At 42.1% G+C, this 25,886-nt stretch overlaps 1 protein-coding gene across 1 annotated transcript in view; it reads right to left on the reverse strand.

The window, feature by feature from the left end:
- Positions 1 to 25,886, reverse strand: part of FAM3A (FAM3 metabolism regulating signaling molecule A) — a 1,301,271-nt gene that overhangs the window by 480,233 nt on the left and 795,152 nt on the right. The window contains exon 6 of the mRNA XM_044080097.1: positions 14,552 to 14,610. Coding sequence (XP_043936032.1) covers positions 14,552 to 14,610 — 59 coding nt within the window. The remainder of the gene's footprint in view (positions 1 to 14,551; positions 14,611 to 25,886) is intronic.

The raw sequence follows: 25,886 nt of genomic DNA on the forward strand, positions 1-25,886 counted from the left end.
ATCCTTGCAGTGTGGACAGTATGGTCATTTTGTTGCACTGAATTTGTGTAGTAATGCAGGTGTGAAATATGCGTTATTTATCATAAGCTGTGTGTACAACAGTTTTTAAGGGGTAGCTTTTCAGTGTTAGGTTAATTGCATTTTGTATCTGGTGGTCGTCCAACGATGGCTGTATTTTCCTCCAATAGCTAGAGAAAAGGAGGTCTTTCTGAATTTGAATTCCCCTATCATTTTGTATAAGTTTGTTATAGTTTTCTTTGTTATGAGGATAGTCTCCCAGAGCTGAGTGCATTTTTCCATGTCACTATTCGGTATGGTAAGGTTTTGGAGGTAACTGGAACACATCTCTTTGATTTGTCTAAGCATTATGACATAAGATTTGGATAGATTCAGATTATTTCTCATTTCTTGGATAGTACAATTAAGTAGTGGGTAGATATCTTGTACTCTTTTTTTCTTTTAATTGGGGAAAGGAATCTAAATCTAGCATCTTGTCGTTTATTTTTAAATTAGGATTTTTATGCAGGGGTTGTAATGTTATCAGAGCTTGCCCCAGGTTTAAGGAATGAAATAGTTTGTGTGTTACATTTATAGAATGTTTTAGAGGGTCTATAATTTTGTGCACTTGTACATCTTTTTTGCTCAAAAAAGGAAGTACTTTGGGCTTGATGCCTAGTGATTTGATGTACAAGTTGTTGCTGAAGGGTTATACTCTGCTATTCTCAGTACTCTGTTAGTGTGGATAATAGAGTAATACATTTTAAAATCTGGTAGGTTCAGACCCCCTTTGTTCTTGGGGTGTGTTAGTTTCTGGTACAAGATTCTGGTCTTTTTAGGAACCCGTATAAATTTTGCTACGGAGGTATGAATTTGTTTAAAGAATTTATGTATAGGTTATTTGTGATGTCATAAATATGTACATTAGTCTAGGTAGTATGTTCATTTTAATTATTGAGATTTTGGCCAGAAATGGAAGCTTAAGATTGTTGCACCTTGTACAGTCTTGTATAATGCTTTGCTATTTAAGAGTTATGTTATGTTGGTAGAATTCCTTATTATTTTGAAAAAAAGTGATTCCCAGGTATTTAATTTCATCCTTTATTTTTATGGTGTCTAAAACTGGTATCAATGAAATAAGCCTGTTTGGCCTCAAAGGGAAGATAATAGTTTTATTAATGTTTAGTTTGCAATTAGACATATAGGAAAATTGTTCATTGCGCTTATTATTTTGTTCATATCGGAGTTTGGTGTAGTGAAATATATATTTAAATCATCAGCGAAAGCGGAAAGATATATTTTGAGGTTATGTATTGAGGGGGAATTATGATAGACATTTTAACATATAAAAACAGTGGTTCTACTGGTTTTGTTTCTACTTCACATCATTCATGCTGGTTTTTCCACATAATTTTGATTCTGAAAAAAAAGAGACAAATAATTGTTCTGATTTCCTCAAATATTTGGTTCTATGTGGATAAAACTGTAATTGTCTGTGAAAGTCCAAAAGGTGCAACATATACTCTCCTTTATTTGATAAATTTGGAAAGAAGACTGGAAGGTTGATAGTTTGATTAATATTGGATTCTGACACTACCTTAGGAAGAAAGAAAGGATTGGTCCGTAAGGATACTCTAGCCTTAAGAAATATCAAATAAGGAGGTTTGGATAGCAGAGCCTGTAATCCTAATACTTTTCTGGCAGAGATAATGGCCACTAAAAAGTTTTCTAGGTCTAGAATTTTTTCATCTGAGGTGTTCTACAGTCTATATGCGGACGACCTGATATTGGGTAAATTGATTACAAGTGTTACAGATAAGGCATGTCTGCAAAATAATTTGACTAAATTGACCATTTGGGCACAGGAGAATAATATGTTGAGATAAATACATCAAAAACTAAGCATATGAGATTTGGGAGACAAACTGAAAGATGAACATTTAATACAGCACACAGTGATTGAAACTGTAGACTCATTTAAGGACCTGGGTATATGGGTAGATTCAGCTATGAGTTTTTCTAATCATATCAACCAATTGGCTAATGATAGTTATCGAACTATAGGTTGTATAAAAAGATTTATAAAGTCTAGGAAATCAAGCATAATGAAGTCATTGTTTGTTAGTTACATTAGACTCAAACTTGAGTACAGAATAACAATATAGAAACCCTATAGGAAAACAAGCATGAATAAACTGCAAAGAGTACAGCAGAAATATACTAAGGGCATCCATGGATGTGAAAATCTAAGTTATTATGAAAGACTAAAATATCTGAACTTGTACAGTGTCTCTTACAGATATTTAAGAGGAAATCGTATTCAGGTACATAGGGCATTTAGGGACAACTACCTCTGGGAATGTTTGGGGTCATCAAAAAGTACTAGAGAATCGTCAGATAACCTATGTAGAAGATTCTATAGGAATGAAAAGTGTACTAATTGGTTCTTTGACAAAGTAGCTGATGCTTGGAACAGACTACCTAATTACATTAAAGCAAGTACTAGTTTAGATATTTTTAAGAAAAGCCTGGACATTTATTATGGGAACAAGTGTTTTGGCATATTGGCAAGCTAGAAGGGCTTTAATACCTATGCTTGAAACATTTGTATATATGTATGTATGTAAGAATTTAAGTTCACACTTAGCTGAAGGTTCAAACAAGGATTCTATTAAGGTTTGTAAAACAATGTTCAAATCCCAAGGAGGAGTGGGATCTTTTAATGGGGGTCTAAGTAGAAAAGTTCCCAACATAAAGACTTTACAAAGTTTGCAGGATGCTAAAGATGAGTTACTTATTCCTATACGAAAAGTAGAAATGGCAGCTAGTTGTACTTTTACCATAGATGAGCTAGCACCTTCACTGAAAACTGTAGCTAAAACTTCAAGAACTTTAGGGACCAGAGCTGAAAAGGGGTCTAGATCCTTTTGCTGCACCCAACTGACAAATCTATTCCATTTACTTCTATAAAGTTTCCTAGTGGAAGCTTTGTGGGATGGCAACAGAATGCAATGGACAGGGGAGGAGAACTTGGGTGGCTTGAAGTCAATGGAAGTGTAGAAACCATGTGGTCAATTTTAGGCCTGGAATGTGTGGAGGAGTCATGTCTGTAGGGTGAGACAACAGGTCTGGAGTTGGATCCAGAATCCATGGAGGACGAAGTAGATGAGGCCAAAGAAAATGAAAACAAATCTGACAGGGCGAGTAAGGGATAATGAAGATAACTTGCTTTTCAATTGATATGCTTTCTGAAGAAATTTGGAGATTGCAGGTAATGGCGGTAGGCATAAAGAAGACAGGGGGGGCCAATAGTGAAGTAGAGCATCCCATGGTGACTCCCCGGTGGGGGGCATCAGGGCATAGAGCCTGCTGCACTTGCTGTTGAGGAGAGATGCAAACAGATCACAGCATGGCTGTCCCTATTGATGGAAAATCCTCTCCACAACCTTTATATTGAGGGACTACTTGTGAGGCATTTAAATAGACCTGCTTAACTTGTCTGCAATCACGCTGTATTTCCCTGGAATGTGCGTTGCTATCATAAACTGAAATCGATTGGATGACTTCGCCTATTGACACACTCTCATAGCTTCTCAACACAGGGGGTAAGATTTGGTTCCCCCTTGATTTCTGATGTACCAGACCACTGACATGCTGTCCATTTGGATCGCAATAGTCCCAGTGGGGAGAGTGTCTCGGAAGGCCTGCAACATTAGGAGGACAGCTCTCATTTCCAAGACATTGATATGCATGTTGGCCTCTTTAGGGGACTATGTGCAATGGACTGTCTTTCCCAAGAAGTGCCCACCCCACCCAATCTGGGAGGTGTCTATGGCCACTATGGCCTTGGGTTGGGGAAGAACAAAGGGACGACCTTCTTATACTTGCCTGGGGTGTATCCACCATAAGAGACAATTTTTACAAACCTGTGTTATTTTGATCTGACTGGATAATGGCTGCTGAAGAATGGATTATTGAGTTGGCAATGTCCACTGCAGAATCCTCATATGGCACTTTGTCAACGGTACCAGAATGATTGTCACTGACATGGATCACAAAGCTTGAAGGATCAGTTGAGCTGAAAGAAAGGAACTTTGAATGATCTTTCTGATCTGGAACTGAATAGTTTGAACTCTTGACAGCAGGAGAGAGGCTGTTTGAGTGACCATATTGAGCAAGGCACCAATGAATTCCAATATCTGTGTTGGTTCGAGATGAGATTTGTTGTGATTGACCAAAATCCCCAGGTGGGAGCATAACTGGAGTATGCAGACTAGAGCTAGAATCAGATGATGCCTGGTTAGAGTGGTTATGAGCCAGTCTAGATATGAACACACCCGGAAACCATGCAGTCTCAAGTGAGCTGTTAGTACTGCCATACACTTGGTAAACACCCGGGGGGCTGCGGTGAGACCCAAGGACAGAGTTCTGAATTGGTAATGACTGGCTCCCAGACAGAAGTGCAGACATCTCCTGGACTGCTTGTTCATTTTGATACGATAGTATGCATCCTGAAGCTCTGTTGAGCACATCCAGTTGGCTTTGTGCTGAAGAGGCAGAATGGACTGAACCGTGACCATCCATAACTTTGTATATTGAACCAAATGATTCAGACTGCTGAGATCCTCATAATTGGTCTCCAGTCCCCTATTTTCTCTGGCACTAAAACAATCTTGAGTAAGTTCCAGACTCTTTCTGCCTTGGGGAGACTTCTTGTATGACTCTCTTTTCTAGCAGCCTGTTCATTTCTAGTTACTGTGCTTCCCTCTGTCTGGGTGGAACATCGGGATTTCACTTAATACTAGTGGGGTGGATGAGAAAATGGTATTACATAACCTCTGGACATTATCCTCTGCACCCGTGAATCTTTTGTAATTTCTAGCCATGCTTTCTGGTGAAGGGATAAACAACCCCCAACTGCCTCCAGAGATGGACAGTCAGGCCTCCTTTCAGGAACACTGACAGGATCCATCAGAGAATGCATCTCTAGATCCCAGGTTATGCAGACCACCTCTGCAAGAGGGATGGCATCTTCCATTAAGAGTTCCCCCCTCTGCCCCTGGGAGAACTGTCTCCATGTGGATCTTGGAAGGGACCCTGGGATTTTTTTCAACCACATTTTCTGTCTGTCTCATTGGTTCCTAGAAAAGGTCCATTGAGGGTTTGAAAAAATGTACTCCCACAGCACACAGGGTTTTTCCTTCCTGGTCACACCTAGAGAATGTATCTTTTAGTCTGGGGCCAAATAAAGAACTTCTGACAAAAAAAGCATTGGCAAAGGAAGGTCTGAAGGGTTCCACAAAATCACACAAGAGCATCCAGGTATCTTCTCATGGAAATGCCCGAACCCACTGCCTGTGAAGTACCTTCAGCTGCATGGGAGATGAGCCTCATGAACGAATTTGAAATGGACTTAAGGGTAGCCAACTGTGAGGCAACAGTATACTCTGCCTCCGAGGATATGGTCCCAAGTGAGGGATTTGGTAAGTTCCTTCATCAAATCCCTCTAGAGAGTCTCATGAAGTGTGTCAAATAATTCAGAGATCAAAGGGAAAAGGTCAGTGAAGAATAGACACGCTTTCCAAATCTGACCAGTGCACTAGACTCCCTGTTAAGGGGGTAGACACAGGAACTTTGTCCACTAGTTCCTTCTTTGTGGCTGACACTATGACCATGGCATCAATGGGTACTCCCTTGCTCCAATACACTGTCCTTTGGTGGTGCCTATATACTATACAATCTCTTGATAATGCCAAGATCCTTCCATGGCTGTCGAGAGACCAAATCATTGAGCTCATCGGCGGGCGGAATCACCCAGGAGGTAGATGGGCTGGCTCCAAAAACCTTCAAGAATAGAGACTCCTTGTGGGAAGGGTTGTTAGGAGACCAACCACTCCTTTGCTTTAACAGTTCTAGGATGTCTCAGAATGAGATGTCGTCGGGTGGTGATCTTGGGGACTCTTCCCCCTCAAAGTCGATCTCCTGTGACAGACACTTGTGGAGAGTCCAAATGCCTCCTTTTGCACTTTCTTCCTAGGAACGTCTTTGGTGGGATGTACCGGAGAAGTGTCAGTAGAAATTAGTATACCCTGCTGGGTATCCTGGTGACTAACTTGGGCTGACTGTCCCAGTGGCACACTTGGTTGAGGTTCTAGAGGCTGAGATGAATGGGGTTGGGTAGTCAGAACTGAACAGGGAACAGAAATTCGAACTCTAGGAACAGAGAAAGTTCTTTCCACTACTTCGAATCCAGAAGGCCTTAGCGAGAAGGAAACTGATGGTTCAGAGAAGACATGTTTATAGACCATAGGCTCCCTCCTCCACAAAGGCAAACTACTCGAGGAGGGAGTCGGAGCTGAGCTATCTAGCGCTGAAGCTACAAGGGGCAGAAACGGCTCCGACAGCTTCGGGGTCAACCCCAACACCCCAGATCTGGTGCAGACACTACAAGAGTCATCTGGCGCCTAAGTGCTCAGCGCCAGTCCATTCAGAAAGACCACCAGAGTCAAAGATACCAGTATCTTCAAATGTGATGTGGACTCCAGAAACTTTGGATCTGATGACTCCCAAACCAGTGGCGAGATCCAAGAAGCAGCCAATAACGGGGGGAGTAGTACTAATAAGGGTCACAGGACCTGAAGGGGTCAGAGCCAGAAGAACCCCCATTTGAATCTGTGTTAAGAGGAATTTCCTCATCATCCTGTCCACATCAGATTCAATCAGAACCAGATGATGTTGATGTAGATTTGGAGGGGAGTAAACCTCTTAGGATTTTTTTTTCTAGGTTCTAGGGTTAAAAACCTTACAAAGGTTGCAGTTATAGTCCAGATGCCCTGGGCCTAAACAGTATATGCATTTGGAATATGCATCATATACTGGGATTTTATGGCCACAGGCCGTACATTTTTTAAAACCCAAAAGTTTCCCAGGCATTTTTCTAACACTATAGCAAAGGAAATGAGCAATGTTTTTCTATTTTTTTTTAATAATAGATAAAACAAAAAGGGAAAAAATTAGCAACAATGGTAATTAAAGATGTATTAAAAAGTATGTTCAGGAAGGAATACAGCGATGGTTATTAAGAATTACACAGGTAAGTAAAAACAAAGTGGTAAAAAAGAGGAAATGCTAGAAAGATATTAACATTATAAAGAAATTAAGTTTATGAATTTTTTTAACTCAAAAGGAAAAAGTCGCTATACTTGAGAGTATACTGTGACCAAGTCTGTACACTTAGGTGGCAAACAAGAGCTGAGGTATGTTAGATGACTAGGGCATTACAGGTAAGGGAGGAGCTTGAGAGTTTTAGTGTTCCATGAGCTGAAAGAAGCGGCTGAGTTAGATCAGCCGGTCAGATCCAAACCCAACAGTTGCAGAATGAATAAAAATTACAACATCTGATCTAAATTGTGCCTAAAGCTCCAACCATGACTCACATAAATGCTGTTCCTAAGTTTAAGCATGTGAATCTTTGACTCATCCCTGTCCATTCCACATCCTATCTTGACAAATAAGCATCAAAACTAAATTTTTAACTACAGGCACGTTATTTTATATCCAGTCCTCTGTTTAGGAGTATAAGGATTAGATAAAACTACACTTTTAACTGCAGGCATATTATTCTATATCCAGTCCTCAGTTTAGGAGTACAAGGATTAGATAACATGTCAAACAAGTGGAAGTGGGCAAAGGAGTATTCCTACTTTAAATATACTAACTAAAAATGATGGTTTTACATTCCAAAAATGTTAAAGCTTATTAAAATGTTGCCATGCTATTCTTTCCTTCTACAAAGAACTGCTTTACCTTTTCAGAGCTAAAGAATTACGTGCCTCACTCCATTCCACTTTTTTGACATGGTATCGAATTCTTACACTCCTGAACTTTAACTGCTGGTCTATACTAGTTAATTCTGCTATTAGGCTAAACAAAGTACAGTTGTGCACAATTACCATAAATGTAGATGTTCGAGTGTATTCACTGTTGCAGTCATCACACTTGGGTTATCTGCCTGCAGGTAGCCCTCAGTCAGACCGAATACCAGAGACTTCGTATTTCTGCGTTGGTTGCTGTCGCTCCAGGACTGACATCAGGGATATAAAAACAGGCAGCTGACACCATTGCATCAGTTTTTCTTGCCACAAATGTCAGGAGCCCCCCCAAATAGGGAGCTAAGTTATGGTGGGGAAAAAACACCAATAAAAAGTAAATACCAATACCAAAACCCCAGAAAGGGGTGAGTAAAAGACAGAGAGGTGAGAGAGAGACAAGGGTGCTGGAGGGAGGGAAACCAGGACTGCAACAGTGAATACACTCGAACATCACATTTATGGTAAGTGCACACAACTGTACTATGTTCTTCGTGTTTCATTGTTACAGTCATCACACTTGGGTTGAGTCCCAAAGCTGAAGAAGGGTGGAGGCAGTCAAGAAGAATTGGGGCTGGCTAATATGCCCTGCAGGACTGTAGTTGCAAAACCTGCCCTGGATTTGGAAAAGACAGGCAGGTGGTAATGTTTGGTGAAAGTGTGTACAGAACTCCAGGTAGCAGCTTCCAGGATGTCCCTGGTAGGGACTCCCCTGAGGAATGCTGTAGAGGTAGACGTTGCCATGGTGCTTGTAGCAGAAATGGATGCAGTGTGCTATCCATTTGGAAATTGTTTGTTTTGAAATGGCCTTGCCCTCTGCCCCTGGCACAAAGCTGACTAGTAACTGGTCAGATCCCCTGAAGGGCTAAGCCCTATCAAGGTAGGATCTGAGCTGTCTGTGCACATCCAAGAAGTGCAGGATCCTTTCCCCTTTATTTTGAGGATTAGGGAAGAAAGTTGGCAAATGGATTGATTGGCTTAAGAGCCACACTGGACACTACTTTAGGCATAAAGGAAGGGTTAGTCCTGAGGGAAACCCTATCAGCATGGAAAATAATGAAGGGTTCCACAGCCATAAGTGCTTGTAGCTCAGACACTCTTCTAGCTGAAATGATGGCCAGAAGCAAGGCTGCTTTCCAAGAGAGGAATTTTAACTCTGCTGACGCTGCAGGCTCAGAAGGAGGCAGTGTGAGCTTTTCCAGTAGAAAGTTAAGGTCCCATGCTGTCCTTGGCGGCCTTAAGTTGTTAACCCCTCTCAGGAATTGCTTGATATGAGGGTAAGAGAAAAGAGGTGGCTCAGTGCTGTAATGAAATGGCAGAGGCATGGATTTTAATGGAGGAGAAGGATCTAAGTAATCCAGGATCAGAGGCAGGGAGGGCAGAGTTGTGCCCTCCCCTTTGGACTGAACCCAGGAGCAGTACCTTTTCTGCTTATCAGCATAGAATTTCCTTGTACTGGGTCTTCTGGCTTCATGGATGATGTCCAGCACCTGCTTGCTTAGGCTGGTTACTGGGAAAGAAATCAAGGAATAAGCAAGGCTGCAAGATTTAGGGTTTGCAGTTGCAGATGCAAGATCTGCCCCCCCACTGAGAGAGCAGGGTTGGGTTCTGGTGTAGGTGTCAGGGTGGCACCGGTAAAAAGCTGCGCAGGAGTGGGTACCAGTGCTGGCGTGGCCAGTCTGGGGCAATCAGAATTGTCCTTGGTCTGTCTTGTCTTATCTTGAGCAATACTCTTGAGAGAAGGGGCAGAGGGGAAAAGGCATAGATTGTGAGATTTACCCACTGGAAGGATAGGGCATCCACTTTCCAGGCCCTGCTGTGAGGTGTCCTGGTGCAGAATTTGCTGAACTGGTGATTGCAGGGGAAGGCAAAGAGATCCACCTCTGGGGTCCCCCATTTCTGAATCAGTAGGTTGAAGGTGCTGGGCTCCAATTGCCACTCGTGTGGGTCTAGGAAATTTCTGCTTAAGTCGCCTGCCAGTGTGTTTTATTTGCCTGGCAGGAATTGAGCTTGCAGATGGACCTGCATATCCAAGGCCGTGTTCCACAGGGCCATGGCTAGCCTGCAGTGTGGGTAAGAATGGGTTCCCCCTGCTTGTTGATGTACCACATAACTGTGGTGTTGTCTGTTTTTATTAGCAGATGTCTTGGAGAGATTAGGGATCGAAAAGCTGTTAGTGCATGCTTCACCGCTAGCATCTCTTTTGGGGTGATGTGCAGATGAATTTGACTTATGCTCCAGTGGCCCTGAATGCACTTGCCATCCATGTGTGCCCCCCAGGCATAGTCTGATGCATCTGTGGTCAGGGTCTGGGCGGCATGGGGTTGAGTAAAGGGCAGTCCCCTGTTGTGGTTGCATGCGTCTGCCCACCAAAAAACTCTGTCCTTAGACACGGTATGATAGGAATGACTGTTTCCAGGTCCTGAGAATGCTGGCACAAAGACTTTTTAAGTACCATGGAAGTTTCCTCATATGCAGTCTTAAGGAATTAGCAGTATACATGAGGCCATGAACCCTAGAGCCTGCAGAATTTTTCTTGCAGAAAGCTGGGTTCTGGTGACCATTTGTTTGAAGTAGGCTGTCAGATAAACTTGTTTTTCTGAAGTGAGGAATGCCATCGGGGATGTTGTGTCTAACCTTGTTCCCAGGAATACAATCTTTTGACTGGGTACCAGTTTTGATTTCTTTTCGTTGATGGTGTACCCCAGGGAAGTGAGAAGGCTTTTCACAAATGTCAGGTGCTGCAACAGCAATTCCTGACTGTCTGCCTGAATCAGGCAGTCGTCCAAGTACGGGTAAATTTGGTATTTCTCTGCCTGCAGTGTGCAGTGGCTGGAGCCAAGCATTTTGTGGGTGCAGTGGATAAGCCAAAGCGAAGTCCAGAGAACTGACAGTGTATTGATCCAGACCTGAATTGAAGATGCTTCCTGCAAGACTCCCTTATAGGGATGTGCATATAGGCTTCTTTTAAGTCTAGGGTGACTAACCATGCATCCTTTGCTAGCATGGGTAGGAGCAGTTGCAGGGCAAGCATTTTGAATTGTGGTACCACCAGGAAGGTGTTGAGAATTGAAAGATCCAGGACTGGGCGCCAAGAGCCCTCTTTTCTGGGTACCAGGAATAGTCTGGAATAGAATCCTTGACCTATCTGTTCCACTGGAACTGGCTGAATAGCTCTGATGGATAGCAGGGATAGAACTTGGTATTGAGCCTCTGCCCACTGGTTTGGAGGAAGGTCTGTGAACCCTCTTGGGGGTGGCAGTGAGGGGAAGTAAAATTTGTACCCCTGGGATACAATGTTGAGGACCCATTGGTCTTATGTGATGGACATCCAGTTATTTGCATGAAGGGCAAGTTCTCCTCCAAGGGGCACAAGCAATTGGACAGAGGTGGGGAGTGGAGTGGGGAAGTCATTGTGAGTTTTTTCCATAGGGAGGTGGCCTACCACTCCCTGCTTTGTGGGTGTTGGCACTCCATTGCTTAGATCTCTGCATACCCTGAGACTATAACCTGGGTGGTCTGTTTCCCCTGGGTTTGGTTTGAGATGGCCTGGAGGGGGCTGGGAAGGACCAGTGTTTGGAAAGGCAATGCCTACTGAATTTAGGTGGATGCACTTGTAAGAATTCTTTAACAGTCTGCATAGACTTAGCTTTTTCTTCCATCTTTTTAAGAACCTCTTCTGCTTTGGTGCCAAACTGTCCTTGTTCAAAGGAGCGTCTAGTAACTTTGATTTGGCAAGGTCTGCTCCTTGAGTCAAGCATGTCTTCTCAGTACAGAACCAGTGACTGCTGCCCGGCAAGATGCCTCTAGGGAGTCAAAGCCACATTGCAAAGAATACTTGCTGATTTGGCTTGCAGAGTGCATAAGCTCCTGCAATTCCTTATTTTCTGCACAGTCTGTAAAGGTTGTCATTTTTTTTTTGTTTAATAACTTCCATAATATGTTGCTGGCACTTCAGCATGTGAAACTGACAATTTAATGCCCTAACAGCAAGACTGGCCGAGGTATATACCTTCTTACCCCATCTGTCCAAAGCTCTGGAATCCCTGTCTGAAGGGGTGGAATTCTTGGCTGTAGTTGCCTTGATACCTTTAGGCCACTGGGAAATGATTTCTGGGTCAGCAGTAGGATTCTTGAAGAGAAATTTGTGAGTGTCAGGTACTCTGTAGTACCTACCTGGTTTCCTAGGGGCAGAAGGTAAAGTATCGACTGGATTCCATGAAAACATCAACAACCTCCAGGACAGGGGGTATTGCTAAAGGCCTGTGCTGTGGAAAATCTCGGAATTCTCTGAGTCTTTTTGGACTGGGGATAGTCTTGGCATTCCCAGTGGAAATGCTCTCTTAAGGTATGTAAGGTTTCACCCAAAGAAAAAATCCTCTGGAGGGGAGGCAGAGGGAATGGATTCCTCTGCATCTGAATCCTCATAAGCAGATAAGGGCATGTCTTCATAATCAGATACCTCAGAGTCATCAAACTCCTGGTTTGTTGAAGCTGAAGGGGACTGGTCTATATTGCTTTTATAAACTTAGTTCTTTTATGTTTAAAATAATAACTATATATAAAACTTTTTACATTGTGTTATCTTCATTTTAGAGGTCAAATAGGTTTTGTGGCTCCCGATGAATTTTATTTGGTGGGAGAAGGGCAAAAATGGCTCTTTTGACAGTGAAGGCTGGCAGACCCCTGATCTAGCCCAATAAAGTACAGTTGTGTACACTTACCATAAATGTAGATGTTCGAGTGTATTCACTGTTGCAGTCCTGGTTTCCCTCTCTCCATCCCCCTCTTCTTTCTTCTCTCTCCTTACAAGGGACATTTTGATATTTACTTTCTACTGACGGTGTTCTTCCACCAGAACCTGCCTCCCACTTGGGGGCTCCTGACAGGACAAGAAAAACTGATGTATACTACTGATGACCTAACGTCAGTCCTGAAGCGACAGCAACGGACGCAGAAATACCAAGCCTCTGGTATTCGAGCCGACAGAGGGCTACCCTGGCAGGGATAACCCAAATGTGATGACTGCAACAGTGAAACACAAAGAACATCTTGTTTTCCTTTGGGTTAATGCATTCATTCTGCCACTGTAAAAAAAAAAAAAACAGAAATACTTACACATATAACTTACATCCAACAGTGTTGCAATGCCTCTCCCTGTGGCACAGACAGATGAAGCCCTGACTACAGCCCAATGCAACTCATATTTGATTAGTGACAGAGGCATTTTAGGGGTGGAGTGGTAGACCATGGGCTTGAGCAGCTGACGTCAGCTCACCCATCCTGGTGAAAGAAAAGCAGACTGGCCTGCTGCATTAGTAACACCTACCAGAAAGTAGCTGGTTAGGGTAGTGTTGCTAAAAGTGTGAATACACCACTGAGCTGATGGAGGGAGGTATGCATTGAAGCACATACTTCTCTCTCATAGACAGACAGCTATCATGAATTAGCAAGACACCTATCGGGAGGGAAGGGTAGACCATCAGGCGGGCCCATTCCTACCATCAGACTCCTGTCTCAGGTGGAATGGATGGGCAAATTGGGTATCTTAGGTAGGGATCAATGGGTCACAAGGCTCTTGCCTAGCCTGAGGATACCAAGGTTCCCACGCCAGAGAACAATTGGGACAAATGGGTGCAGGTAGGGGAGTCACCAGGGTTAGGTCCTGCAGAGGCTAGTCAGAGGATATTTTTGCATTATAAATCTTTCAGAGACAGTAGGAATTTATATGAAACTCTTAAAAACACAGACATTCCTGAACTCAGTCTGAAGTTTAAAACCGCTCTGAAAAGGAAGACAATAAAATAATAAGCCAATTCAGATTACAAAACAGAAATAAAATACAAAGACATGTAATTCATAAGTTCTCTTATAAGAGTACCAGTTAAACCTGCAACAAACTCCAACCTCAGCCAAATTAATTAGACAAAATATAGCAAGATGAAAATACACATTAAAGGAAAATTAACAGCATAACAAATGAAGATTAGAAAAGGTTGGTCAAAACAGTAAAGTAATTCCACAGCTTACTTGACAACATCAGTGGGTAAACTGTGGTTAGTTGAAACAGTTATTAAAATGCACTCACTCCCTTACTGGAGAAACATGTTTCTTTGGGTTACAATTAGAAATAAAAATAAAGTATAAGCTTAGATTTGACTTTTTTCCTTCATGTGATGTTATACTCTGCTTAAACCACATCCAGTGCAGCTCTGCTAAGGCTGTACATATCAGGAATAATGACTTATAAATTCACAGACTATGTATGATTAATCTGCACTGCTTCCAGGCAAAAAAATGAAACCAAACCTGAATACCCTCTGAGAGGTGATACATATCCACACAATATACTGACTCCAGGAACACAGATAATGAATTAACAAAAAGTAATTGGCTTCCCAGTAAAAGAAACCCATCTTATAGCAATTCATAATTATCTCTCTGTTTAAGTACTTTGCCCTGCAATACCTATCCAAGACCACCAAAGTGCTTTGCTGTAACAATCCAATTTCTTTTAAAAACAACTATTTTTGGTTTATGCTTGCTTCCTAATTTATCTCCTTCAGTTTCTGCAAGTTAAAGCAGTTCCTTGCCCTGCTTTGACACTGTCACTCTGTAGTCGCAACTAAAAAAAGACGATTTGCATAGAACATTGCAGTACAAACAGCTACTAAAGTCATGCTTACCATTTACCAAAGCAATATTCAATCCTCGTCCAACATTATTCTGGACACTGCTCATTAAACTAAAATGCAAACAAAACCACAATATTACTAAACATAGCACAGGATTTTCCCTACTACAGAAAAAAATACTTTTAAAGCACATACAGCAAGTTATTTGACTACACAGCTGTAACCTTAAATATTAAATGTAAAAGTTATGGTAAGCTAAAATAAAAATACAACTAAAAATGACCAAGTTAGAGAAGTTGCTTTCTGCTATATTTATTTGCTTGGTTTATCACATTTTTTCCAAACAGTATTCTGAGCCAGTCATACCTCTCAACTGTCCAGATTTTCATGGAACAAGATCTTTTGTCTCAAATTTTTTGTCTGTTCCTCATAAAATTAGCAGTTTTCTGGCACACCATCGAGGATTGAAGTCACTACATAATACTAAATAATGACAGATATTTGAGCTTCAGACTCCATATCCTTCAGGAAATGCATAATGATGCAAAACCTGTTATTCCAACAATTTTTTAAAGTTTATAGGAGCAATATTTAAAATCTGTCCCCATTTTTGGGCCTTTATCCTCTCATTATTTTTGGCTTAGTCCAGATTTCTTGTACTTAGAGGTTGAGAGGTTTGGCTAGCGTACACTGCAGGATAAGAAAGTCAATGTAGTGACTACAGCACTGTGACTTATGCTAAAAAAATGGCTAAATAATATCCTGGTAATGGGTTACTGAAGCGCAAGACCCAACTGTAACAGTGCTTTCAAAGATGTGTTACCTTTAAGCACTGCTACAGTCTGGTATTAGGAAACATATGTTACATCGTTCTCAACTATCCCCGAATATTTTCCTCATACATCTGCTGTAGTTAATAAACTTCAGTCTGCAACTAACTAATTTAATTTATGCAAGTACTTAAAAACTGTCCCTGACTTTTTCCTTACTTGCTGTCTATGCATCAGCACTAGCTAGTGCTTAGTTGCTTTCAGATCTGGTAAAAAACTTCAGCCTTTTTTTTAATAGGTAGTACATGGGTAGATAAGATTCCATGCATTACAGTGAGTTATGATTAGGTCTCACTGATCAAAACCCATTATTATGTGTTCTCGACATGGATGCCAAGATTCACCTCTTGAGCTTTGCTCTCGATGTGAATTTCTTGGCATCCATATCTTGAACATGTAATAAAGTGGTTATGATCGGAGACAGATGTTAAATCCTGTTGCAACAGTGTGTGCAAGCTATGGTATGATAAAATGAAGAAATAGAAAGATCGTCAGCTGTTGTACAGTAATACCAGGGTACATTAAAAGTGCCCTGTTAACGGCTAATGACAAATGGTAGACTGCACTTTTGTCATCCGTCACACAGAACTTACAGTACAGCAGAACATAACTATTTACAGTATTTGAGATTTATGGCACAGGTGTACAGTGTTCATTTATTTATGTCACTTGAGAGGCAAACCAACTAGTAGTGTAGCCTACTCCATCAAATTCAAATAACAAAGAATTAAAATTTCGATTAACAAATGTCAGCCTGAGAAGACAGAATACAGAAAGTACAGTTGTGTACACTTACCATAAATGTAGATGTTCGAGTGTATCCACTGTTGCAGTTATCACATCTGTGTTATCTGCTTGCAGGTAGCCTTCAGTCGGCCTGATTATCAAAGTCTTGGGTCCTGCGTCGGTTGCTGTCTCATCTTCCATGACGTCAGGTAGTGAGGGGTATAAAGCATGCAGCCGATGCCATTACATCAGTTTTTCTTGGCCTAGATGTCAGGTGCCCCAATAATGGGAAGCAATTATATACAAGGTTACACCTCCAACAAAAAGCTTTAATCATAGTAAACAAGAATAGAGGTATAGTCAATAGAAGTCTGGGGGCTGGAGGGAAGGTAACCAGGACTGCAACAGTGAATACACTTGAACATCTACATTTATGGTAAGTGTACACAAATGTACTATGTTCTTGGTGTCTCACTGTTGCAGTCATCACATTTGGGTAGATTCCCAAAGCTAAAGATGGGAGGAGGTAATTAGATAGCATTAGGACCAGCTATAAGGCCCTGCAAGACTGCAGTGGCAAAGCCAGCTCTGGATTTAGAATAAAATGGCAAGTGGTAATGCTTGGTGAAGGTCTGTACAGAACTCCAGGTAGCAGCTTCTAGGATGTCCCAGGTAGGGACACCTCTGAGAAAGGCTGTAGAGGTAGATGCAGCCCTGGTTGAATGTGGTCTTATCCCCTGTGGGGTAGGTTTTCCATGGTGCTTATAGCAGAAATTAATGCAATGACCTATCCACTTAGAAATGGTTTGCTTTGAAATGACCTTCCCCTCTGCCCCTGCAGCAAATGCAACCAGCAGCTGTTCAGATTTCCTGAGAGGCTTAGTCCTGTCCAAGTAAAATGGAAGTTTCCCCTTTGTTCTGTGGGTTAGAAAAGAAGGTTGGCAAATGAATGGACTGATTAAGGGCCACACTGGATACTACCTTGGGCATAAAGGAAGGATTGGTCCTGAGGGACACTCTGTCCGCATGAAAGATGATGAAAGGCTCCTCTGCCATGAGGGTCTGTAATTCAGACACCCTTCTTGCTGAAGTGATGGCTAGAAGGAAGGCTGTTTTCCAAGAAAGGAATTTCAACTCTGCATTTGCAGCTGGCTCAAAGGGAGGTCGAGTGAGCTTTTCCAATACAAAGTTAAGGTCCCAGGCTGGAGTAGGGGGCTCTCCTTGGTGGTCTTAAGTTTTTGGTCCCTCTGAGGAATTGCTTTACAAGTGGATGAGAGAAGAGGGGTGGCTCTGTATTGTAATGTGCTGAAATGGTTGAGGCATGAATTTTGATGGAAGAAAATGAAAGGCCCTTGTAAAGCATCTCAGTTAAGTATTGAAGAATAGGAGGTAAATTGGGCACAGCTGTGCCCATCCCCTGAGTATGGCTTCAGGAACAGAATCTTTTCCATTTTTCAGCATAGGATTTTCTAGTACTAGGCCTCCTCGTCTCCAGAATGACATTCATCACTTGCTTACTGAGGAATGGTAACGGAGGGATCAGGTAATTAGCCAGGCTGCAAGGTTCAGGGTTTGAAGCAGTGGGTGCAGAATCTGGACCTCCTGCTGGGACAGCAGGGCAGGGGTATGAGGCAGGTGCCATGGTGCCAGCAGTGACATACTGCACAAGAGGGGGTACCAGTGTTGGTGTGGCCAGTCTGGTGCAATCAGTATTGTCCTTGGTTTGTCCTGTTTTATCTTTAGTAGCACTTTGGAGAGGAGAGGCAGAGGGGGAAAGGCATAAACTGATAGGTTTTTCTCAGGTGAAGGACAGGGCATCCACTTTCCAAGCTTGTTTGTGGGGAGTCCTTGTGCAGAATTTGTCCAATTAGTAGTTCTGAGGGGAGGCAAACAGGTCTATCTCTGGGCTCCCCCATTTGTTTCTCAACATGTTGAATATCTTTGGTTCCAGTTTCCACTTGTGTGGGTCCATGAGATTTCTGCTTAGGTCGTCTGCCAGTGCATTTAGTTTTCCTGGCAGGAATTGAGCTTGTAATTGCACTTGGTAGCTCAAGGCTGTGTTCCACAGAGCCATGGCTAGTTTGCAGAGAGGGTACGAGTGGGTTCCCCCACTGCTTGTTTATGTACTACATAACGGTGGTGTTGTCCGTCTTTACCAATAATTGTCCTAGAAGAATGTGGTCCTTGAAGGCTGTCAGAGCATTCTGTACAGCTAACATTTCTTTTTGATTGGTATGCAGGTGCATTTGACTTGAGTACCATTTGCCCTGAATGCACTGCCCTGCCAAGTGAGCCCCCCATGCATAGTCTGATGCATCTGTTAGGGTTTGGGAGGCAGGGGGTAGAGTGAATGTAGTCCCTTGTTTTGGTAGCAGGCCTCTGCCCACCAAAGGAACTCTATCTTTAGACAAGGTATGATAGGAATCATTGATTCTAGATCCTGATAATGTTGACACCATAGTTTTTTTAGATACCACTGTAGTTTCTTCATATGCAGTCTTGCATATGGAATTAGTAGAATGCAAGAGGCCATGAACCCCACCAACTTGCAGTATTTTCCTTGCAGATAGCTGGGTCTTTGTGGCCAGTAGTTTGAAGTAGGTTGTCAAATGAACTTGCATCTCTGGCATGAAGTAGGCCATCTGGGAAGTTGTATTCAAGCTTGCTCCCAGGAATACAATTTGCTGGCAGGGTACAAGATGTGATTTATTTTCCTTTATGGTGTACCACAGAGATGTTAGTAATTTCTTTACAAATGCCAGATTTAATAGTATGTCCTGGCTTTCTGCCTGAATTAGACAATCATCCAGGTAAGGGTATATCTGAATATTTCTTTGTCTGCAAAATACAATGACTGGAGCTAGGCACTTTGTGAATACCCTGGGCGCAGTAGATATGCCAAAGGGCAGTGCAGAGAACTGATAGTGCATGCAGCCTGCTCTGAAGTGTAGGTACCTTCTGCAAGACTCCCTTATTGGAATGTGCAGGTAAGCTTCCTTTAAATCCAGTACTGCCAACCAGGCATCTTCGCCTAGCATGGGAAGCAGCTGAAGAAGAGTTAGCATCTTGAATTTTGGGATTACCAAAAAGGAGCTTAGGATAGACAGGTCCAGGATAGGACGCCAGGAATCGTCTTTTCTGGGTACCAGGAAAAGTCTTCAGTAGAAACCTTGCCCCCATTGTTCTTCTAAGACAGGCTGAATAGCCCTGATGCTTAGAAGAGAGATAACTTGCTTTTGAGCCTCTGCCCACTGATTTGGGGGTAGGTCTGGCCAACAGTTTGGGGTTGGTAAGGTGTGGAAGTGGAATCTGTATCCTTAGGAAACTATATTTAAAACCCATTTGTCCTGGGTAATGAGTTCCCAATTTTTTGCATGCAGGGTGATCTTTTCCCCCTAAAGGAACAGTCAGTTGAGCAAACCCATTTGTCCTGGGTAATGAGTTCCCAATTTTTTGCATGCAGGGTGATCTTTTCCCCCTAAAGGAACAGTCAGTTGAGCAGGGCTTGGAAGGTTTAAAGTTAAGTCATTGAGACAGTTTACCATAGGGGGGAGTCTTACTACTCCCTGCTTTGGAAGTGGGAGCCCCCCACTGCTTAGGCCTGTGAGTACCTTTGGACTGAAGCCTGGGTGTTCTGCTGGTTCTGGGTTTGGACTGAGAAGGCCTGGAAGAGGCAGGAAAGGACCAATTCTTAGATGGCCAATGCCTACTAAATCTGGGAGGTTGTACTTGCAGGAAATCTTTAACAGTTTGCATAGATTTAGCTTTTTCCTCCATCTTTTTAAGTACTTCTTCTGCTTTGTTGCCAAAAAGGCGGCCTTGGTTTAAGGAAACATCCAGTAATTTAGTTTTAACATGATCTGGCAAAGATTGCTCCTTAAGCCAAGCATGCCTTCTAAGTACAGACCCAGAGACAGCAGCCATGCAAGATGCTTCTAATGAATCAAAACCACATTGCAAAGTACGTTTTCCAGCTTGTTCAGCAGAATGCATTAAATCCTGTAATTCTTTATTTTCAGCACAGTCACAGTCAGGAATTAACATAATTTTCTGTTTAAGCAATCCAATAATATGCTGCTGATACTTTTAACATATGAAACTGGCAGTTTAAGGCCCTAATGGCCAAAGTTGCACAAGTGTATACCTTCTTACCCCATCTAGCCAGCCCCTTGGAATCTCTACCAGAGGGGGTAGGGTTTTTGGCAGTAGTAGCCTTAATGCTCTTGGGTCCCTGTGAAATGGTCTCACGATCCACAGTAGGATTTTTAAAGAGGAACTTGTGAGAGTCAGGTACCCTGTAATACCTATCAGGTTTTCTGGGTGCAGGAGGTAAAGTGTCAGGGGCCTGGCTAGATTCCGAAAAGGCATAATCTACAATGTCCAGTACAGGAGGGATAGCTAAAGACCTGTGTTGAGGCAGGAGTAAGAATTCCCTAAGCCTCTTTTTGGAGTCAGAGTAATCCTGGCTTTCCCAGCGGAAATGCTCCCTAAGAGTATGTAAGGTTTCACCATAAGAGAAATCCTCTGGAGGGGAAGCAGAGGAAATGGAGTCCTCTGCATCAGTATCCTCATAGGTAGATAAGGGTAAATCCTGGTCATCAGAGAAGACAAAAATTTCAGAATCCTGATCAGAAGAATTAGAAGGAAAATCAGTCCTAGGTCTCAGAGGGAGAAGGATGGCTTCCCCTGATTCGAGTAATAAGATCTTCAGCCATTCTTATCATTTGTTTTTTAGGCATAGGGGCCTGACCATGTGGTCTGGGCGTCAATTTTTCTGGGCATGGATCGAGTTTTAGGTCTCAACGAGCAAGATGGTGTTGGTTTAATATGCAAGTCAGTAGGCCTAAATACACCCTCAGAAGCCAGTGCCTGCACAGCGGCTCCGGACCCATCCAAGGAATACAGACATCCGCAGGTTCCACAGTCGAAGAAGCATCTCACAGTATACAGCGCTGAATGGTTCTCAGTAGAGGCCTGCAAATCTGAAGTAGCGGGTATCAGGGGCTGTGAAAGCACCTCACTGAGTACCGGCGAACTGGCGACTAGCTTAGGAGAAGCATCGTTGGCAGCTTTGGACCTATGCAGTCTGTCTCTGTCTTTACCTTTGTGTTTTTTCGGAATGTTGGTAGTCGGGTGGCTTACCGAAGCCATTTCTGGATAATTGAACCGAGTACCAAAATATTTAGATGTGAAAATGAACCGACGACGAATAGTAAGAGGTTTGAATAAGGCACAAAACTGACAGAGAGGAACGTCGTGGTCTGGGCCTAAGCAAGGAATGCAGTACGAATGAAAATCTTTATGAGGTATTTGGTTTCCACAAGAAATTCAATTGTTAACTTTTGCTGACATCGGTTTAGAGCAAGAAAAAGGATCATCAACGGGGTACTTAGCTTAGTTGAAGACTTCGGATCTGAAACTCGAAAAAAAAAAATTTCAGGAGTCGGCCGACCGGAACTGCTTCTGCTTCGGGCACCGCATGGCAAGAAAGACTGATGGAATGGCGTCAGCTGCATGCTTTATACCCCTGCCTACCTGATGTCATGGAAGATGAGACGGCAACCGACGCAGGCCCCAAGACTTTGATAATCAGGCTGACTGAGGGCTACCTGCGAGCAGATAACCCAAATGTGATGACTGCAACAGTGAAACACGAAGAACATCTTAAATTCCAACCAGAGACCTCTTGCACTGAACTGGCAGGAAGATGTGCTGCATCTGGGTCTGTAGTCAGTTTTCAACCAGTTTTGAATGCAAAGTAGGATCAAAGTTCTGATTTCTGCAGCAAGGGCTTGCCAGATACTTGCAAATTTAGCTATGAAGGGCCTATGCAGATGCACTTTAGACTGTAGGTATAGAGAGTACATGTATATCACAAGACCAGAACGCCCTTGTAGTCATATCATTCTTTTATATTACTGTACTGTCCATGTGGGCTACATAATGGCCTACAACCAGTAGTTAACTGAACAAAATAGAGTCAGTGATGAAGACCTAGCCAGTCAGAGAGAGAGAGAGAGACATGCAGTAAATCCTGCAATTATAAGCTGTATTTTGTTTGGGCAAAGGAGTTTACACGGTGTCAAACCTACTACAGGCAGCCCAGCTTCTTTAAATGTCTTGCAAGTGTAGTTTGCTTGGTCTCTCACGTTAGCTGATGATTCAGCTAAATCCCTATGTAGATAAACTAGGTGCATAGGTACTCCTAGGTCACCCCTCTTGCTAATCACAGTACATATGTTTCCCTTGGTAGAGCATTTGATGGCTGAACAGAATTAAACTACTTTAGTTGCATTAAGGGTGATGTTCTTATTCACCTGTCATGTTTCCAAATTAAAGGGTCCAAGTCTGTTGCTGATTGTATATTAGCTGGATCATCTGAGGAGATATAAATTACTATGCCCCTGTATCACTGGTAGATAGAATATCAATGGTGCCCATACAGTTTTCCAGGATGAGAGTATGACTCCAAGGAATGAGCCTAGTGAAGCTGCTTCTCTCAGTAGTCCCGTAGCATAACTCAGCCAAGATTAGCCCACTGTGTTTCTGTAATAGATAACTGCAGACATAAATGGTCAATGAGGGACAAACGTTTGGTGCTACAGGCTATTGATAAGGTTAATAGTACTGAGGTATCTTAGGCTATGGTTAAGGTCTGATTGCCATTTTTATTCTTCCATGTTCTTTATGATGTGATCAGAAGATTTAACCAAGTTGGTGTCACCTTGGTGTCCAAATCTAAACCATGTCAGAAATCACACACAGCTAGAAGCGAAGGATAAGGATTTGTCTGTGTATGACTCTCTGCTATTTTATCCTTGGCAGAAAAAAATGGCCTTTTACTGCCAATACCAAGTTCAAGTCAGAAGCCAGCATTAATGAAATATCCATTTAGCTATACTCCTGTTTATAAGCAAGGGGACAGTACTGACGAGCTGGCTAAAACTATTAGAGCTTCTGGATGCAAGAGGAGAACCTTCAGTTCAACTCAGGATGCTGCCTGGTAGCAAACTTCAGCCTGAGACCTAAAAAGGGTTTAGTGGAGAAAGCAAAGTGCCCAACCATATGCATTACTATAAGAACTGTTTATGTTCCCATGTAGTTATGGGTGCTTGGAAAGAGAATGGCTAGCACCAAACCCACTGTTAACAGGCTTATTTTTTTTTGTCAGACTGATCTTTGACATTCACAGTTTACATAAGTGACCCATAAAGAACATTCAGTCTGTTAACTAGTATTCTTCAAGTACACTATGGTTTGACAGTCCTGTCTATCTCTTCAACTCATTATCTTTTAAAATGAGTGAATGTTTTCATCTTGAAAGAACAGTTAAATGAACAACCACTTTCAAAAAATGCTTCAGGTAACTTGTTAACATACATCTTGCCCAGAATTTTTAAAATTAAGACTGTATGACACAATCATCCTACATATAAATGATGGTAACCGCAATCAACATGACAAAGGATCATTTTATTTCTAACTATATTCAAAGCTTGAAACAGCCTGAGAGACCACATACATTCCTTCCAAAAACAATACAAGGCGCAAGCAGCAATGTCCTGTCAAGACAGTCTCAAAGCCCTATCCCTGTACTCAGACTCCTACACACTACTGTGTGAAAATGTGAGCTGTCTACAAGGTATTCCCTGATCTCAGACTGAAGGATTTGATGCATATCCACAAAACAAACAGCATCAGAAATACATATTCTAAAGAACTAAACCACATCTGTGACATTAACAGGACATGTTGAAGAGAGTTGTGTCTCAGACTATCCTTCTCTGGGGCAGGCTTCCCATCTATGCGAATCAAAGCTCATCCCTAACCATATTCAAATATAACGTGGACCAACGGATGGAAAATTGCAAATTTATCCCAGGTCTGGCATCTATGTCCCTAACAGACCGGGCAGTCTGCAGATGTTTGAAGTGTAGAAGCCAGTATCATAACTTGCAAAATTCCATGCGGTACTGACACATGTCAACAACACTTGTGGTAAATTTGTGGTAAGATTGGCTAAGCTTAAAGTACCTCTTGGCTGATGACCTAGTAACCACGTGTGAACTTAAAACAATCATCCTATGAACTTAAAACAATCAGCCTGTTTTACCACTGCCAAATTTATAAAACCCATAACTCTTTACATACACCTCCAAATGTTTTACTAGCTTCAGTACACACATAGCTATAAATCCTGCTTTAACCTCATTTACATTTATTAGCATATTTTAATCTCCCATAGAAAATGGCATCCTTCCTTGAAGGTAATCAGATCTCTCACTCAATGTGCTCCCAGGTGGTGATTGTGTGTGTGTGTGCGTGTATATATATATATATATATATATATATATATATATATATATATATATATATAAAGTATATGCAAAATTAGTCCCCTTGTCTTAATAAATTAATTTATTCATGAATAACAACCACAATCATTTACCAGCATTTTCCAACACCAGCAAAGGACATGTATTTGCTACTAAAATGATTATGCCGTTTCTACGTTCTCCTTGCAGTGAAGAGGCATATCCCTTACTCACGGCCGGCCTTAGGCATAGGCGAACTAGGCGACCGCCTAGGGCGCCATACAGCCGGCCTCGTAAAGTGCGGAATTTTAAGTATTTTCTTATTTATTTTAGTAGCGTTGTTGACTCACAGCAAGACGCTGTCCATTCGATTCTGACGTAAAGCGTCTTCTGCGCGGAGACATGCGTGAAGGGGCTTACCTTCGTTGAAGGTTGTGCATCAGGACTGGCAACTTCACACGTAAAAATCTTCTACCAATCATTAGCGGACCGGAGTTCCACTGTGGTGACCCCTAACCGGGAAAATGCTGAAAGAAACAAAAACAACTTTTGTTATTTTGCGATCTTCTCGGCACCCTGTCTCTGAGTAAAGGGCGCCGAGATCATCGCAAAATAAAACCATATGGAGAAGGAAAGGCGAAAGTGCCCTCCCACTTTTATTCCTTCAGGTTGGCCAGCCACTGAATAATGCATCAGAATAATAGGAAGGTGCTTTAGATATAATGATCACTTTCCAGGTATGCAAGGTTAATTACGAGCTGCAGGTCAGAGAAGTGGAACAAACAGAGTGTGTGCGTGTGCATGTGTGTGTGATTCTATTCAGCGTAGTGTCTGTGATCTCATAAAGGATTGTTAACGTACTGAAACCTTTTCTGAAACCATGCTGACATTTACTGAATACAACATATTTATTGACATCAGTAAGTTGTAGGTATATATTTTTCAAAGATTTTTGCTACAAGCAACATGTTGGAAATGGCCCTAAAGTCAGTTGGCTGGATGGGGTGGCGTGTTTTATGGACTGAGTTATTTTAGCATTTTCTAAATATTGGCAATGATTAGGAACAGTTTTTTGTTTAATGTTAGTGGTTTGAGAATATGGATACTGGCCATTTTAAGAAATAAGGGGTGGACTTTTAATTCTGTCTGCTGACCAGTACTCTGTAGCTTGGCACAGAGTCAAAGCTTTATTTTAGTAGAGAAAATTTTGAATGTGAATTTAAGGACAATGTAGCTAAGTTGGGTAAGTGTGGGGGGCATAGGGAGGTAGAAATGCTTGTGAATATGGGGTGGTATTGATGAGATGTGGCAAAACAGTCCTTCAGTAGATTTGGCAAGTTTAATTGTGGGAGGGTTTCAGAGTTAGGTCCTGTCATGGCTGGAATGTTTGCTAGTTTATGTTCTAACAATTATTTGCTTTCATGCCAGCACATTTTGGAGTGACTCAATAGGAGTTTTCACATGGATCTATGGAAGATTGGTTAGCTATTCTCACAGCAGTTTTATGGCAGTTCT

The sequence above is a fragment of the Protopterus annectens genome, chromosome 8.part0 (genome assembly GCF_019279795.1).
Source record: "Protopterus annectens isolate FY-2018-M chromosome 8.part0, PAN1.0, whole genome shotgun sequence".
NCBI classification, from domain to species: Eukaryota; Metazoa; Chordata; order Ceratodontiformes; family Protopteridae; genus Protopterus; species Protopterus annectens.